The 17,424-nt window shown below is 39.5% G+C and overlaps 1 protein-coding gene across 3 annotated transcripts in view; it reads right to left on the minus strand.

The window, feature by feature from the left end:
* Positions 1 to 926: 926 nt before the first annotated feature.
* The window catches only part of LOC149065310 (osmotic avoidance abnormal protein 3-like), an 84,001-nt gene continuing 67,503 nt past the window's right edge, over positions 927 to 17,424 (minus strand). For 2 of the 3 annotated variants that reach the window (XM_089254205.1, XM_089254204.1), the window contains exons 11-16: positions 15,040 to 15,155; positions 12,653 to 12,762; positions 12,290 to 12,551; positions 11,110 to 11,234; positions 10,441 to 10,546; positions 927 to 4,452 (exon numbers count right to left, since the gene is read on the minus strand). In XM_089254205.1, the coding sequence (XP_089110331.1) occupies positions 4,166 to 4,452; positions 10,441 to 10,546; positions 11,110 to 11,234; positions 12,290 to 12,551; positions 12,653 to 12,762; positions 15,040 to 15,155 (1,006 nt within the window). In that variant the 3' untranslated portion in view covers positions 927 to 4,165. The remainder of the gene's footprint in view (positions 4,453 to 10,440; positions 10,547 to 11,109; positions 11,235 to 12,289; positions 12,552 to 12,652; positions 12,763 to 15,039; positions 15,156 to 17,424) is intronic. The other variant, XM_089254206.1, reaches the window with a different exon arrangement.

Here is a 17,424-nt window from a genome sequence, read left to right on the forward strand (position 1 = left end):
TCAAATATTGCAATGGCGGTGAATATATAGCTTTCGACTTCCTCTGCTTAGTAATGCTTATCCGATTCTCTTCTGCTGACGGACATCCCCGATGACGGCCGCGAATATTCCAAGATTGTCTCGACACAACGAACAGGAAGCCATTTCATGCATTTTGCGCACATGTAATCACGGTACACCCGAACAAAAGTATCTTCATATGGAACGGAATAGATCGTTCCAAATCATCCGGAACACATAAACACAGGTCCCGTTTGATTTTGTTCCGTGTTCCAAACACATGCGGATAAATAAATAAATATTTATAGTGTTTTTATTCAATTATATTTTCAAATATATATAAAAACACTTTACATTATTTATAATATAATCATCTTTTTTGTACACGTATATGTACATCTGTTATTAGGCACTACGTATTTGTCCCCCAGTGACTAATTTTTTGATGGTGATCAAAGAGTTGAAATATTTAAATAGTGATTATAATGGATGATACATATATATATATTCATTCTACAATATCATTATTACATGCGTATATTTCAACTTTCACATTAGTCCAAATGTCATTTCTCAGTATTGTCCAAGTTGCTATAGACCAGGGGTTCATAATTTGTTTTTACGTTTGAGGGATATGTGTAAAGGCGATCAAATTGGGTATCGGAACCCTTGTCCGTTTTTTGGAGGGCACTTCAGTGTAGTTTCAAACTACCGCGATTCATTGATGTTGCGGATCTCCGTCTCGATAATACATTTAAGATTACTGAACCAGTAACACTATCTCAGGCCACCCCTGACGGATGTTGACCATAGGTGGAGATAGACTTGGAAGTCTGGGTGGGGTGTGGGGGGGGGACGATGATGATGCCAATTCATATGCACGTATATACATTAGATCTTTCGATTCCACCTTTGACGCTGGGGGGGGGGGGAGTCAATGCATTCCCCCCCCCGTATCTCCACCCATGATCTTGACCCCCTTAGGAACCAGTATATTTGTCTTCAAAGGTCAAGGATTCCTAAACAATACGCCACAAGATGATGTTTTTAGGACTAAATTACACTAAGTAATAATTAGAAATAATTGGTGACATCCGTACACATGGATAGGGTATCTCAGCCAACCACTCATGGATAATGCACAGCGCACATCTCCAGCCTGTTATTCGAAATAAATAGGGAGGGTGCAGAGAGACATTGGGCGGAGCGTGACGAGGGGTGGGGTCAGCGGCTGGCATCTCTGGGGTGAGTGCTAGATTTTTCCAGCATGGCCCAGGTCTTTGATCACCTGCTCATATCTCTTCGTCGAGACAGAGCGGCGGGTTATGTTCTGGCTGGGAAGAGCCTGTTGTTCGTTGGCAACGTGATGCTCACTGAAGCGCCACAGAGTTTCCCCACATTCGGTTATCGCCAGTGTGCACCCTGCCTTGCAGTGCTCTTTGCTTCTGCTATCAGGAATATTGACCGATTCTAAGAATAAACGCCGTATTCAAATTGTTTGGAAGGATACTGATTTGTTTAGATGTCATCATAGTTGCGAAATGGGTGCTCTGAAAATGGATGTAGATGGTGCTCGCGAATCAAAGAAAAACGAAATGATGATGATCCCTGCTTTAAAAATTTAGAAACTCTCGTAGTCGGGAGAGGTCGAGAGTAATTCTAAAATCTAGCCTCTCTCTTCAAGAGATTAAGCGTAAAAATTTCGGGAACCCCTGGTCAAGACGCTATTTTCTCGAATATCACCAGGCTTTCATTCACTCGATGGTCTTTTTCAATATCATCGTAATGAAATTCTAATGAAAATATAACGCAAAATCAGATGACAACAGATGCATGTAATGGTTTTAAACATGAACCGACACTTCGATTACCATGAAAAAATTGAGCCAAAGAGCAGAGGATGCATTAAACACATCTGGCACTTTGAGAGAATACTTTGGATATATCACTACTATACTGAGTTTGTAGATTGGTTATACTGTACTAATCAAAATCACTGCCACGACCCAGTTAATCACCAACATGCGAATCGATTTCTTTAGGAATTATACTATACGGGCCGCTAAAATGAGACCCGTTCGAGTGGATTTTTAGGACGTGTTCGAATGGTGCGTCAGAATTAAAAAAATTCCATACTGGAATGCAATTTTGTGTCCGTATGATGATTAGCAGTACCTCCAGCTTTTCTGGGGGGAAAAAGTGGATGACATCCCTGAGGGAATCCATTTAATCCGTTATAATGACACCTTAGGAAAGTTGCATATACCTACATCAAGAATGAATGGCACAACATGACTTCGCATGGTGGGATTTTGTTGCTTGAGCAGCAATATGGTCCTCCCTCGCGGTCCTGGGATTTTCTTAGGCTGGGGGGAGGACTTTTGGATCTGGGGCCGTATGACCTAATATGGTCCCGGAATTTTCTAGGGGGGGGGACTTCTTAATCTGGAATATAAATGTGAAATATTTTTTATTATGAAATATGGGGGGGGGGAAGTGTGACTAATTCCTAAGCTGTTAGGTGAAGCTGAGTCCCAACAACCTCACTTTTCCCATCGCTTTTGGTGTTGAGATGGGTTCTGAATAGAAACTCCTCAAGAGGGAAGCTACACGGTACACGGGTTCTAGCCCAGGTGTTCCCTGGAGATCGACTCTTTGGGAATTTTTTTTCACTATGAATAAACCACAGAGCCGCATGTTGGGGCCGCCGCCCCCCTGATCTGAAGGGATACGAGTATTGTTGTGCGACAAAACCACACGCAACGGCCCAAAAAATCCTGTGTTTTCCATTTTTCAGCATGGCTTCATACAGCTGTTTGCCCAATGAAAGTAATCCAAAAAAAAAAAATGACGACATACTTACGAATTCTCTCTCAAGAAGTTGGAATTTTGTCTGGATTTCTTTCAATGCCTGCTTTTTAAGAGGTGCTAGACGGAGCATTTAATGCGCACGGAGCGGGGGAAGGGCACAAAATATCTCACGATGGAACAATGGACCCGCGCACTGCTAGAAATTTACTGACCTACCCGCGATAGTCTTCCCGCTAATTGCGCGTTGAATATTCCGACTATCTGCACTATTCACGTTTGAGTTTGCCTGCGGAGGCATACCTAAACAGTTCGCAACCTGCATGCATACCATCCAGGTTTACCTTCACGAAAGAAACCAATTCGTTCAGGTAAAAGAACAAAAGAAGAAAAGAAAACCGCGAAGGTATATCGGATGAATTCTACACATGTTCAGCTCCGTCTGCACAGTTGTTCCTGTACAGCCGTACCTGTTAGGCAAAACCTGAACGTGTGTAAAGGCATCGGAGCCGAGAGTAGATGTAGAAACACAGCATTTTGCAGCATCATCGGAATTCGTTCAGGCATCAGAATGCCCTTAAACATCAAGCCTAGCACCCATTGGTCTGAAAAACCGTGACCGTGGTTCGATGGGTAATAGTCCCGGATTCCCAGAATTGAATTCTGAAAAACTCTACGGCGCTTCAGACAGCTTTATGAACCCGATTGCATTCGTGTATCCCCACTAATTGCCTTCCTTGATTTTGCCACACCATCGTATGTAACCTTTTCATCCACTCGAACGGGACTTCGATTCATCGACCCTAATAACATTCGTACGTAACTTGTAGAAACAAGACTTATTACAGGAACTGATCTGCGTGTGTGAACTAATCAATACTTATATAGGTGTAAGGTAATTGAGAAAATGAGGAAGGTCTGGAAGATGTCATCGGCATATAGGGTAATACCATGGTAGGTGTTTTCCACCGATTGTGAAGTTAACAGTATCCTACCAGAATAGATTAACTATAGTTTTAAAGTGAGTGTACCATGTATATTCATGCTCGTGACGCTATACCCCACTATATAAAATATATAAGGCATTCCTCCATTTTCTCTCGTCTAAGCTCGGTGTAGTTAATTAATTACCCAATTTTAATTAATAATGTAGGCACTACACGAATATATATATATATATATGTAACAATTTTGCCGGGAAAATAAGGTTAATAATAATAATAATCCCGTTTTGATTTCAATTGGTAACGGACAAGTGACTTCCAGTGTTACCCTCGTCGGATTTCGGTCGGATGGGCGGAAGTTTAAGCACCCTCTGCTCGATCTGCGGCGTCTTATCGCTGGGGGACACTGGCCGTCAGATGGGCCACTCCATGCTCGCGCCGTTCATTCGAGTCCTTTTCTTGGTCTTGCGGTTGAGGTCGCCGTTCGGAAGCGACTCCAACTTGGTCGGTTTCCGTAGGGTCGAGTCTTGGCTGGTCGGTAGCGGAGCTACTTGGTGGTTCGTGATGATCAGGCTGCTCGTGGTGCTTCCGTTCAGGCTTCCGTTGAGGTTCGTGATGTTTGACAGGCTCGTGCCGATGCCGTTTTGCTCCTTCAGGAAGTTCTTGGTGCCGTTCAGCCGGCCGGTGACTTCTTTACCGACTGCAAACGAACAGGATATGAGAAATAATGAAACGCTTATTGTATATGTTAGCGTAGGTGATGAATACGGTTACTATATATATATATATATACTAACCGGTTATAATGCATATTTACCAAGAATTTCGGTAAGTGATAACTATTCCTAAATTTATTACTTTTACAGGTGATTATCATAATATCCAAGCGTCGTTGGTAAATGATAAATTTCCCTAATTTTATCACTTTTACCAGTCATTATTCATAGTACCCTAGCGTCGTTGGTAAATTTGATATATTGCCCTAAATTGATCACTTTTACCAACGATGCTCTGGTATTATGCATAATCTCCGGTAAAGCTGATAATTTTTTTTTAGTATTAATCAAACTTACCAACGACGCATGGATATTATGCATAACATCCAAGCGCCGCGTCGTTGGTAAACATGATAAATCTTACTATTTTGATATACTATGCATGATGATTCATACATGAGTTGTGCCATTGTATCGGGATACGATCGTAAAATTTGTTGTCATTATATCGGGGTCCGACTATTTTCATCACACATACTAGACTCATTTGGAATTTTTTTTATTTTCCATATTTATCTTATATTTCCAGTTACACTCGGCTAGGACATTATGCATAATCACGGATGATAAAAACGATAAATTTCAAGTATTTAGCAGATTTACCAACGTCACTTGGTTATTACGCATAATTACCGATAAAAGTGATCAATGTTTTTAGTGTTTAACAAATTTACCAATGATGCTTGTGTATTATGGATATTCACCGGTAAAAAGTGATAAATTTATCAAACTTAGCAAGATGATTAGTAAACATGCATAATAACCGATTTATCACATTTGCCGTATATGTTACGGTCAATGTTCGAAGTCTGGACATTTCGAGAATGAGCAGGCTAAAAGCCTGAAGTACTGTAATCTAGCTTCTGAAATTGAGAAATACGTGAATTGGCCAGACTGCAGACATTGCCCTGCCAATATTATATGTATTTACAGTGAGACTTCGGTTAACGAGCAAAAATTTTGATTCGATTAACGAGCGATGATTCGCGTTACGGTCAAACATTTTGCAATTTGTTTATTTAGTTTCACTTCATCATAACTGAGTCTATGGTTTTTCGTTTTCACCCACACGCGTACTTTGGAAGTATGTGTGAAGGTGTCAGGTGCCTATAAACACGCGACTGCAAGCTTGGCAAGCATGCATATGCAAACCTTTTGTGGAGGCACGCTTATGAGAATTTAGCGCAAGCACTGTGACTGTGCGAGTGACTTGATCGAATTTTTTAATGCATGCTTGTTCAAGTCCCGCGTTTGGACAAACATAAGCATGCGGGTATCAGTCTTTATGCTACAATGAGCTCTGCTTGTGAGTGACTGAATGAGCAAGCGAGTGGGTGAATGAGCAACTGAGTGAGCAAATACGTGTTCGAGTGAGCAAATTAGTGGCCAAATGAGCAAATTATGGACCGAATTAGTGAGTGAATGAGCAGGTCATTGACCAAGGGAGCCAGTAAGCGAGCAAATTGAGCGAGTAAGCGAGTAAATTGAGCGAGTAAGCGAGTAAATTGAGCGAGTGAATGAGCAATTTTACAAATAAGTGAATGAGCAATTTTACAAATAAGTGAATGAACAATTGTGCAAATGAGTGAATGAGCAATTGTGCAAATGAGTGAATGAGCAATTGTGCAAATGAGTGAATGAGCAATTGTGCAAATGAGTGAATGAGCAATTGTGCAAATGATTGAATGAGCAAGTAGTTGAGCAAGTGGGTTAGTTCTTACTCACTCTCACCAGGTCCCTCAAACCGTCATTCGGTCCCTCACGCATTCACCTCAATTTTTTTTTTTTTTAACAAGCCCACAAACTCATTTTCTCAATTGCTCACTGAGTTGCTCATTCATGTGTTCACTTGGTCACTCACTCCCTTTCTAGCCCATTTGCTCACTCACTTGCTCACTAAATCATTCACTTAATTATTCACTCGATTACTCACTCATGCATGGGCTCACCTGCTCACTCATTTGTTCATTCACTCGTTCATTTGCGTCACCTCACTCATTTGCTGACCTGGTTACCGACTTGGGCGAGTGAGTGCACTCACTCACTCAGTTGCTCACTGACTCATTACCTCATTTGTTCACTTGGTCACTGCCTCTATGAAGCGCTCATTCACTTGTACCAAACTGTTTGGCAGTGAATATGCCGTAAATTGCTTCAATGTGGAAACTAATGCTTGTGCAAGTATGTTGGACCGCGTGGAGGCGAAAGTGAAGGTGTGCAAGTTTGCTCAAAAAGATTGAACATGCATGCTTGTCAAGTTTGCAGTTACATGTGCAGGGACCTTAATATTCTCGCCTATAATCTCCGGTCAACGTGCCTCACTTGCAAAATGAACACACGTACGAGCGCGACTGTTTAAAATACGAAACGTGGCTCATATGACGATGGGTGTTTCACGGACAATTTGTGCCAGCAATACAAGGAAAAATTATGCTCATTACGCGAAGTTCTACACTGTATAAGATTTGACCGTATTTCCAGTAGGTTCACATTGCTCGTGCTACATTCTTTATATGAAAAGGAAAAAATTTGGAAATCCTCTGATTGGTCACAATCAATGACGAAGGTTGTACGTCCCCATTCGTGGAGTTCTTGGCTGTTGAAGATGAAGGCGGGATGCCATTTTTTTTTTAAACTTTTGCCTAAATTATACGAATAAAACTTTGAAATAAGATGAAATAATAGAAAGCGTCTGCAACCAAGCGAGAAAGTAAAAATAGCATTAGGCAAAATGAGAAAACACAGACAGAGAGAGAGAGACAAGTCTGTGCAGCAAGAAGGGGTTACAGTTGCATTTTTAGAACTTTTTAGGAAATGGGAAAAAAACCCCTATGTGGAGAGCTACCCCCCCCCCTTTTTGCCCCAATCTTACGATGGTGCTCTATCGATTGAGACACCAAGAACTCACAGCTGGAGCCACATTCGTCTCGCACGAAACAAAGGAAAGATTTATTTTTTAACAAGAATGAGTGGACAAACTTGCCAAAAATGGAGCTAAACTTCTTCTTGCTGCATCTTGGACCTCACCAAGAACTCCGCCAATAGTGGCGTACTCTCTACTAAAGCTTCTTAGATAGACTACCAAAGCCTCCTACTAGCCTATCTGGGAGGCTTTGGTACTGCCATCTTCGATCATGGCAACCAATCACGAGAAGCTAAATTTCTTCCCTATTCGTACTTTGAGCTCTGGCTTGCCCTTTGCTGACTAGTCCACCACCTTTGAGCAGATTGTGACGTCAGTGTTTACCGCAACAGCGCGGTCAAACGCTGTTCCCTCTTTTCAACGATTTGGTGTCTAATCCTCCTCTCTGTAGACTATCTACTAGGCACTTCGCTCGTACCAATGCAAATTTTGATAATATGCGAACGGGATGGTAAATTACGCTATAGAAAATAACACCAGACAAACCAATGATGAGGCTCTACCGGTCCATTTCGAAACATGTCAAAATTACTAGAGCAGATGTGATGTTGGGAGGAGTTACTGTGATTTTTTGTAATATACATTTACTATGAGTAACGTATCAATACAAAATCAATATCATTTTGTGTTGATGTGTCACTCAGAGTATAGTGAGACTGTTTTTGTAATAACCAACATTAATCAGTCGACAGTATGTTTAACATTCACAACTACACTAATCACGTTTCTAATATTGACAATAAACATTTCGAAAAAATTCGAGACATGTTTATCCATGACTCACATGCAACTATAAACGGAAATAATAAGCAGCAAAATACTGAAAGAGATGTATTTTTGCTAAACGAAAGTATAAAGCATACAGCCGAGGCTTCCAAAGCTCACGTGGAACTCAATGGTTACAAGACGGTTCTAAGGAACCCAGAAAAGCATCGATATATTATTTCTCTAACATACAGTCTGTTTCATAAGTTGATAGGCACTCTAAGGAAATTGTAACAAACAGAAAACTAGATGCCGCAGCAAAAAATCTATTGAGATTTATTTATACACACGCATACTTCTTTTGGATGCAAAGAACGCTGTGATGCTTTTATGGCTTGAATGATTATTGGAATAGTTTGACGCTCTGCGAAAACATTCTGATGAGCTTTCGAGCTGTATAACAGAAATATCGGTGTATGTACAACGTTGTGGAAACGCAGTTTTCTCAATTTTTTTCCTCCAACACACGAACGGCCGGAGCAGTCATTTTGACTGCGTTTGATTTTGGAAACGCTACAACCTGGATAGTATTTCACGTACACTCTCAATCTTAGACGAGTTTTCATTGTTTCTGTACTTCTCTTTGTGTAAAAAAATTTGTAGACCTTGAAGGTTTTGTTATGAAGTTATCGACGTTTATACCTTGAATGGCCAAGAGCAGTAATTTCGACTGCGGTATGCAAATTTTGTCGTTATGGTGGGCGTTGTATAATTTTGCTTTTAGGTTTCGCTGATAGCATACACAACACAACACATATTCACTAGTAACAGACAGATAAGAAAAAAAAATTGTTGCATCCTGTAACTCCGGTAGCTAAAGAAAGCTATTGGCGACGGCAGCACAAGTTCATGTATTCACAATCAAAAAACACCATTTGTTATTTAGGTATAGCCTCTAATATCAAAGTTGAGGAAACGTTTTCTTGTTTTCACGATAGTACACCTGGCATGGTCAGTTTTTGCTCCCGTCATACTTTCAATGACTCATCATGTGGATGAAAGCTGCTTTGAAAGCATCGAAGGAAACCAGGGCCGTCATTGTTCGCCCGCCCCCCCCCCCGACTTTTGAAAATGCACTAAAAATGGTGTGTATATATATATATACATACATTGAGTACATGTTCTTTGCCTCCCCCCTGGAAAAAGTTGAAATGACTGCCCTGTAGGAAACAGAGACTCATATACTGTAGAAAGAGTGTGTAGAAAATCTCACTCTCTGATGAACAATAATGGTATTATATTAGTACTAAATGATATCTCAGGCAATGAATCTGAGGCTGAGGAGACTTACGATGCAAACTCTGACAATGAAGATCATGGGTTTTATGCACCCGAAAAAGTAGATATAATGAATTCGGAAGTGACTAGGCCTTATCATTCAGAGGAAAACGAAAGGAATTTTTGCCTTTCTATTTTCTTTTTTAATTAGGCATTTTATTTTTAATTTGTGAACTCTTTATTAATTAGTTTGTAAAATGACATTTCAATAGTGCGATAGATTTTTCTCAATACTGAAAATTTACGGTGACATGAGTGACATAATATTATATGTTATCCATAGCGTGCGCGAACAACTAAATAGTCTGAGTAGAAAAGAAAGTGATGCTCACATAAAAAGGTACACATCATCAAAATGGAACAATGCACGATGCGATGTTAGGGCAATGTTTATCTATCTTTTTTCAATGGTGAATCTTGTCAACAAAACTGTCCTTTCATTTTCATATACAAAGTTGGGGAGCAGTTTTATCTACACCCTGTATAAGGACCATCAGCAGTCAAAATGACTGTTGATGGCCCTTCTAGGTTTACAGTATGGTCTGGCCCTTTTAGTGTTAAAGATATAACTGCTATTATGAATGCGTTATAGATAGATAGATAGAACCACTCACAACCCCGGACTGATGCAAAGCACCTTACTTCCGTTACCTCAAAAGATGCAGAGTTGTGTCGGAAAAGTTAGCAAAGATTTATAGTGGTGGCTCCCCTTTCCCCGTGCTCGCAAGTATCGAATCACTCGCGTCGTTCTCCCCATGAAGACAGCCATCAACTCGATGCAACGTACAAGACATTTGACTGAAACGGATAGCTGAATGCGTTATAAACGACATGCATCAAAACTAGCACCAGCACATTCATATAAATTGAGAAATAATAAGCAAAATTAATGGCATGGCAGGCACTTTTTGTTGCGCACACATGCTTCTAATGCTATAAAACTTACAACCGATTTTTCGTGCTGTCTCCTTGAACTTACTCAACAACTGTTCCTGGCGTTTAGGCTTGAAATACGTTCCGGCTATGTCTTCTTCTTCGCCACGCTCTAATTTCTGCGAAAATTAACAAATAACAATCATATACACATAATCAAAAACCATGATGCATTTTCTTCCAATATATTTCAATTATAAGATTCAGATGTGCATTATCCCTAGGTCCGGCGCAATATGAAATGAACAATGTAAGGCGCATTCTACACTGAACCGATATGAAGTTACTAGCCATACGACTTAAACTCGACACGGATTGGTTAAACCCGGAATTTCGGGTTTTCCAACAGATCCGTGTAGAGTCGCAGGTTGTATCGCTTGTAGTATCGCTGCTTAAAACGAGTTTGTGATGTGCCTGGCAGACACATAGCGCCCGACAGACAGTGCCGTCTTAAGGCATGGGGCCCACCCGGGCAAGGCCCGGGGGCCTCAAGCGAAAAGGGGCCTCACAAAAATGAGATCTGGTTGAAATCTTCGAGAATTTGTTTGGTAGGGCCTCTGAACAATCAATTGGGCCGGGGGCCCATGATACTCTTAAGACGGCCCTGCCGACGGAGGGTCAAAACTATTGAAATGGCACAAGGTAATTTGGAAAGACGTGCATTGCTAAATATAGAATGTACCTGGAAGAACTTATCTTCAGACGTTTCTTCGAAGTAGTCTTTAGCACTAGATGCAGAATGGTTTTGCTTGTACGATGGCCGCTTACTGCCCGAATGCAAAGACACGATTCCGCCAGGTTGAATACCTATAATGATATTGAACACGACATTTGATTGTAATGTCGACAGGGTATTTGGTGAGTAATTAATTACTGAGGTTGGAATGACCACCTCAGTAATTATAGTCAAAAAACGTCAACGTTCCCTTTCCTGTTTCGTTCCTGTTCGTTCTTTACGAAATATGATACATTAGGAATGCCATTTTGGCGGTATGCATGAACATTAAGAAGTTGGCTAATCTTCATCTACCCAGCAGTGAAAATACAGGGTATCCAGGCAAAAAGTGTGCAAAAATAAGGGTTTAAAGTGATTGAACCCACCGGTGAATAATTGCACAGTTTAATTGTATAAGAGAGTGCAACTTCTTGAGGTTATTTGAAGTTGAATGTGAGCATGTTTCGTGGTTTACAGATGTCTAAACGGTACTCGATCTCTTGCTTAGCGTTTAGGAGCACATGGGGGGTTGTCTGCTGTAGAGGTACACTGTTTCAAATCATCCAAATCACGAAAACTTTTTGCTGAAACACAATGATTTTAACGAAGCTCAAAGCAAAACAAATTTCTATTGGTGTCCAAAGATGTGGGAAACATGGCATGAGAATTTCCTCTTCCGATTCAACGTTTAGTAAGGACTTATGAGAACTCGGTAACATCTCCATGAAAGTGTGACTGAGCGCCCGTCTTTGCTCAAAGATGATATTTGGAGGAATGTGTGGAACAGCAGAGTTTTCCCATATGTCAAAGTAAATTCGTCCTGTCACTGTTGGTTCTGTGGGGAAAAAAATAGACAGATGAGTCAATTTTTGTGCCTCCCTAACCACACTCGAAATGACAGTTGGCGTACCACTACTGCAAAAAGCGGCGCTAAACAGCTGTCGACAGTGAGTATGAGTCACCTTGGTAGGAAACTTGGATCAATCTCTTATTGACGGTGCAGCAACTTTCATAACAAAGAATGTGTGGTTGTCTATGTATGCTAATACTTTTTCATGTCTTTGGCCCGGACATGCTGTATATAAGCAATACAGAATACGATATATATATATAAGATACAATCTTAACTTTCATCCCCGCTACTCACCAGGTGGAGGCAACTTGGTCCGTTCGACGATTAGATCAGGTATCCTCCATCTTTGATAATCTTCATCCCAGTACGATTCGCTCTTGATTTTTTCTATGTTCGAGTAGTTGCAGTCCCTCCTCAAGCATGGCTGGACCTTGTCCAAGACCTGTTGCAGCAGTTTTATCTGCTGGTCTTGCCTACGGACAGTTTCCAAGTAATCCGTTCTCTCTGTTTCGAATTCACTCTGGAGATCTTTCACTTCTCTGTCGAGAGCTTGGATCTGTGAGAGTTGGAAGTAGACACAGATGGTTTTTAAATAGTTCCTCTTAATTACCCTAATTAATACTTGTATATGAAAAATTTTAAAAATTCAAACTGTACTTTTTTCTTTGCTTTCTTCAGCAGGAGGGTTTTCGCTCGAAGCTCATCGTGTATATCATCGTATATTTTTAACATCGCCTTATCGTCATCGTCGACTTTGGACAACGCTTCTGCAAATGAAAAGATGACAAGAATCTTAAAACCCATCATCAGTAAAAAAGATTTAAGCAGCTGAATTCAAATTGCGGTCATAAAAACGACAGTAGTAGTAGTAGTAGTAGTAGCAATCAAATTCGTTTCAGACCCGAGCATTCATTTTCTGGAAATTTCAAACGGTTTTTGCATTTTTGGTACTCAGAAAATGGATTAAAAACGTAAATTTAACGTCAGCAAATCGTTATTTTTTTTTTCGATAAAATAACCCGCTTCCATTCCAAAATTTTCAGACAAGATGATGTAGGATATATTCATGTTCACAAACAATTTTTTTCTAGAATTTTATTGCTAAATTTCATGCAATAAATCGTCCTTTTCCCGGAGACACTTTTTCCAGGAAGTCATCTTAAAAAAACCTCGGAAGTTCAACTTTAAATGCTGCCCCCCCCCCCCCCAACTTCATACCCAATCTATTTCGAACGCAAATCCTTACCACATTCCTTAAAGTCAGGGCTCCTAGGGTCAAAAGAAAAAAAATGAAACCCAGTGAGATAAAGCTATCCACACATTTGTGGTACCAGGGTCTCAAACGAATAAACACATTCATTTATTGATGCCATTCTCAGTATATAGATTTTAGCACATGAACATATGCATGCATGCATGAAATTCAGTGGAATCTCGCTAACTCGACACGTGGGTAACTCAACTATCCGGATAACTCGACATCTATTATTCCCTTGGTTAGCCCAATACTAATTTCAATGTAGGGGAACTCGGTACACGACACATGTTCGGCTTAAGTCCACTGCGATTTTTGTCCCTTTAACACGACTGGTTTTTACAATTGCCCGTGTGTTACCAGTTCTAAGAAGTGTTCGACATTATTCGTAGGTATTTCGACAAACCTTTGTTTCTTTGTTCTCTATGATGAGTCCCTTTTATACGTTCTGGGGGTGGGGGGGGGGGTACGTGCATGTGAAGAATGAATGTTTGAAACCTCTTGGCCGGCCTATCGTTTTACTGGCGTTTCCAGGACAGTTCTTTTATTGAAAGGTAATAGAAAAAGAGCTAAAGCCTGGTTAGGCGCTGAATATGTCATTTGGCTTTCATTGTGAGTATCGACGGCCGTGATCTCCACGTGAGCTCCATAATTTAACTTTGAAATCAGAAGTTGAAATTTTGAAAAACTGGATTCGGGAAAAACTCGCGAGTGAACTCGCTAAAGACTATGTAGTTGCATGGAACATCGTTTCAACATTTGCTAAAAATGAGATTTTTTTTTAAGCATTTCAATCTTCTTATAGTAAACCAAGCAGAAAACGCACGTGAATTCAGCGATGTAAAAGAAGCAACTGTTTCGTGTTTCAAATCCGCTCGATCTCATTCAGTCCCATTATCAGAACCAATAATTCAAGAGAAAGCAAAAGATTTCGCAAAAAGTCTCAATCAAGGAAATTAGGAATTACCCTAAGTATGAAAACTTTTTACAGGAAATTACGGAAAAATAATTTGGGGGAATTTGTGGAAGTTGGAATGGACGCAGAAATTTCTGTTTTAGATGTTATTGAAATGTTTGATTCTGCGTGTGGAGAAAGCATAAAGAGCGGGTGATTGTAATTGAGGATGAATTTGTGAGCATTAACTCTGATCTTGTAAATTCAGGACTTTTAGAAGACGACGATATTCTAGAATCAATCAAACAAAGCAAGTGCATCACGTTTCGAAGAAATAAAATCACACAAAGTTCAGATGAAGAAGTATCTGTGCACCATCTCTCCATCATGCATTAAAAGCTGTAGATGTGCTTCGTCGCTAAAGCAGTCACGAAGAAGCCGAACAATTGCGGTATAAACAGAAATAGTGTAGAAGAATTTTTGTTTCCTCTTCGGAAATAAAAAGAAGCAAACATATACTTGATTATTTTTCATGAGGTAAATTTTTTTTATGCGTTTTGATTCTAATTTGAAACAACCCCGAATTAAAAGTAATGAGAATTAGCATTTTGTGTAATGGAATTGTTCGAATGTACATAATTACGTACACAAAAACGATCGGACAAAATATAGAGTGAAAATCCGCTTAAGTCGACATGTTTGTCGATACGTTGGGGTGTCGAGTTACCTAGAGTCGAGAGTACAAATGTATTGTTAGGTTCCACAATGATTAACTCCGACACAGCTATTTGTTTGGATGTAAAATGGCAGTAAATTGCCTTTGTGAGGTAGTATCAGAGCTGTGTACGGTTAACAAGACCATATACGAAGAGATCGTGAATGAGCTTATATTACCAGCGACCAGTTTCATTCTCTTCTCAGCATTGCTTTTGCGCCTCTCCCGCTTTTCTTTGAGCTCTTTGTCGTGGGCTTTTTCGCCTCCGACCATCTGATCCTCCAACGCCTGCAACCTGAAAACGTATTTTAAGTTGAAAAAAAGAATATTTTCATTATCATTACTGGAGCCTGAAAGTTCAGGCGAAAATGTCACAAATGCCTTTTTTGTCTATTTTTAAAGCTCTTTTTGTAAAAAAAAAAAAATGTATTTTTTGAATTTTTTTCTGCCGTAAATGCCTTTTTTGAATTTTTTTCTGCCGTAAATGCCTTTTTTGACATTTTTTTATGTTTTTCCATGAATTTTAGAAGCCATATTCTGTATAACTTAGGTATTTTACGCATTTAAGACTTAAAACAATCGTTCATTATAAAAATTTCAATTCTCAGTATAAATTCTTATAAGAAAGCCACACCTCCCTCCAAGGCCCCCCCCCCCCCATTTGAATGAAAATAGGCGTAAGTGCCTGAAAGATAGACACTTGACAAAACAGTGTTGTCAGGCATAGAAGTGACAGATTTTTCATCTAATGTTATACGCAGTTTTCAGATAGCAATCGACGTACCATCAATATTGCAGGAGTTCTAATTAAAACATAACTGTAATTAAGAAAAACAGTTTTTTTTGGATATTAGGCTGAGGTGATCTCGGAAAGAAAAGTCATCATGTCTCCGCCGGGACACGAACCCAGGTCCTCTTGCATACCGGGCAAGCATGCTACCATGTACACACCACTGGAGACATGACGTGCCTTCCTTATTTCACGCCCTGTAGCGTGAGGCGCTGAAGTAGAGACATTAGTCTCTCTTAACTTCAGAAAATGGCCCCCAGGTGGGACGGTTTAGAGAGAGATATATGGCTTTTTCTCTCAGCCCAAGATAACTGTAATTAATCACTAATTATTGTTATTTAGCTTTTTCAACAATATTTTACGTTAGCTAATTACGTATACATTATTTGATCAAATCACCTTCGACCTAAGCCGGAGAAGAATCACGAATACTGTGGTTTGAATAATAATACGGTTATTACAAACCGATAAAGAAGTAAAGACGATATAACGGCAGCCAGTTTTAGAGTCTGAATATCTTGGTTTTTAGTAATCTTCTCTTTTCTGTCCATTTATTATAATTAATAATTATAAATGCCTTTTTATTGCCTAATCTTCCTGTCTCTAATCATTACCTTGATCTATACAAAAAAGGAACTAGATATTCTCTGTTAATCTTTACTCAATCGTAAATTATTTTGGCAAGTTATTTCACACATTTCTTGCTCTCAATTTTTGGGTACGAGATCACACGTTTACTTATTTTATATTATATTTCGCTCACAATTTAGTGCACAAACCTATTTATAATATATTATTTACTTTCATGTAAAGGGATGTGAGGGAAGTCCTTTCGACCTGGAGATAATTTGCGAATCGGGGAAGCTACAGCTAGGCAGGCTCAAATAATGGCATAATAAATTGCCTGCTCCCGATCAGCGTAACAAACGGTATCGTGTAAATAAATAATCAAAGAGAAGATACAACAAGTATCCTCCAACCTAGAAAACGGCAATTAGCTGAATTTGGGCCTCTGTGTATAATACGAAAATAAAATTTACCTTTGCGTGGCATCTTATAGGAAATTTACGAAGAGAGATAGATAACATATCAAAATCGATATACCGAAGATCGAAATAATTGGTTTTGGCATTTTTCAGAACACTGTCTGTATTTCTTTTGAAATTTCGTTATTCGAGCATTCAAAAAGAATGAGAGATGCAGAAAACATCAATTTCAATTGCCGATATATCAGTAAATTTTCATCGTTATAAAGAAATTCCAGGTTTTAACTTTGTTCCTATGTAAGCATACCTTCTTTGGTTGGTTAATTTCTAATTTATAATTACTAATTTCTATTTACTAATTTCTAATTACTAATTAATTTATGTCTAATAGACAGATATAAGTAATTTTTATTTTCTAGTTGATCCCCGTAGGTGATTTTATACCTAGCCCCTCCCCGTCCAACCCAAATTATTTGGTACATATATACTGGTGTTAGCTGAATCTGGCCGGCTGCATCGTTATCCAAATTGCAGAGCTGTAACTCTTTCTGCAGGCTTAGGTACTATCGAATCTCGTTATAACGATATTAATTAACATTAGAACGACGGAAACGGTCATTTTGACCGCAACAGGAAAAAAAATCAACATGAATTATTTTCCTTTACCGAAACCCTTCGCAAAGCAATACCTATTCAATTTGTTTGACTTATTTTTGCGATAAACACTTGTTCTTGTACCAATTTTTTGGAATTTCTGACAAAAGGGCGGCTAGTTGTGACAAAGACTA

The sequence above is a fragment of the Pholcus phalangioides genome, unplaced genomic scaffold, assembly GCF_987345545.1.
Source record: "Pholcus phalangioides strain wild (caught in Gottingen) unplaced genomic scaffold, Ppha-v1.0 ptg000040l_1, whole genome shotgun sequence".
NCBI classification, from domain to species: Eukaryota; Metazoa; Arthropoda; class Arachnida; order Araneae; family Pholcidae; genus Pholcus; species Pholcus phalangioides.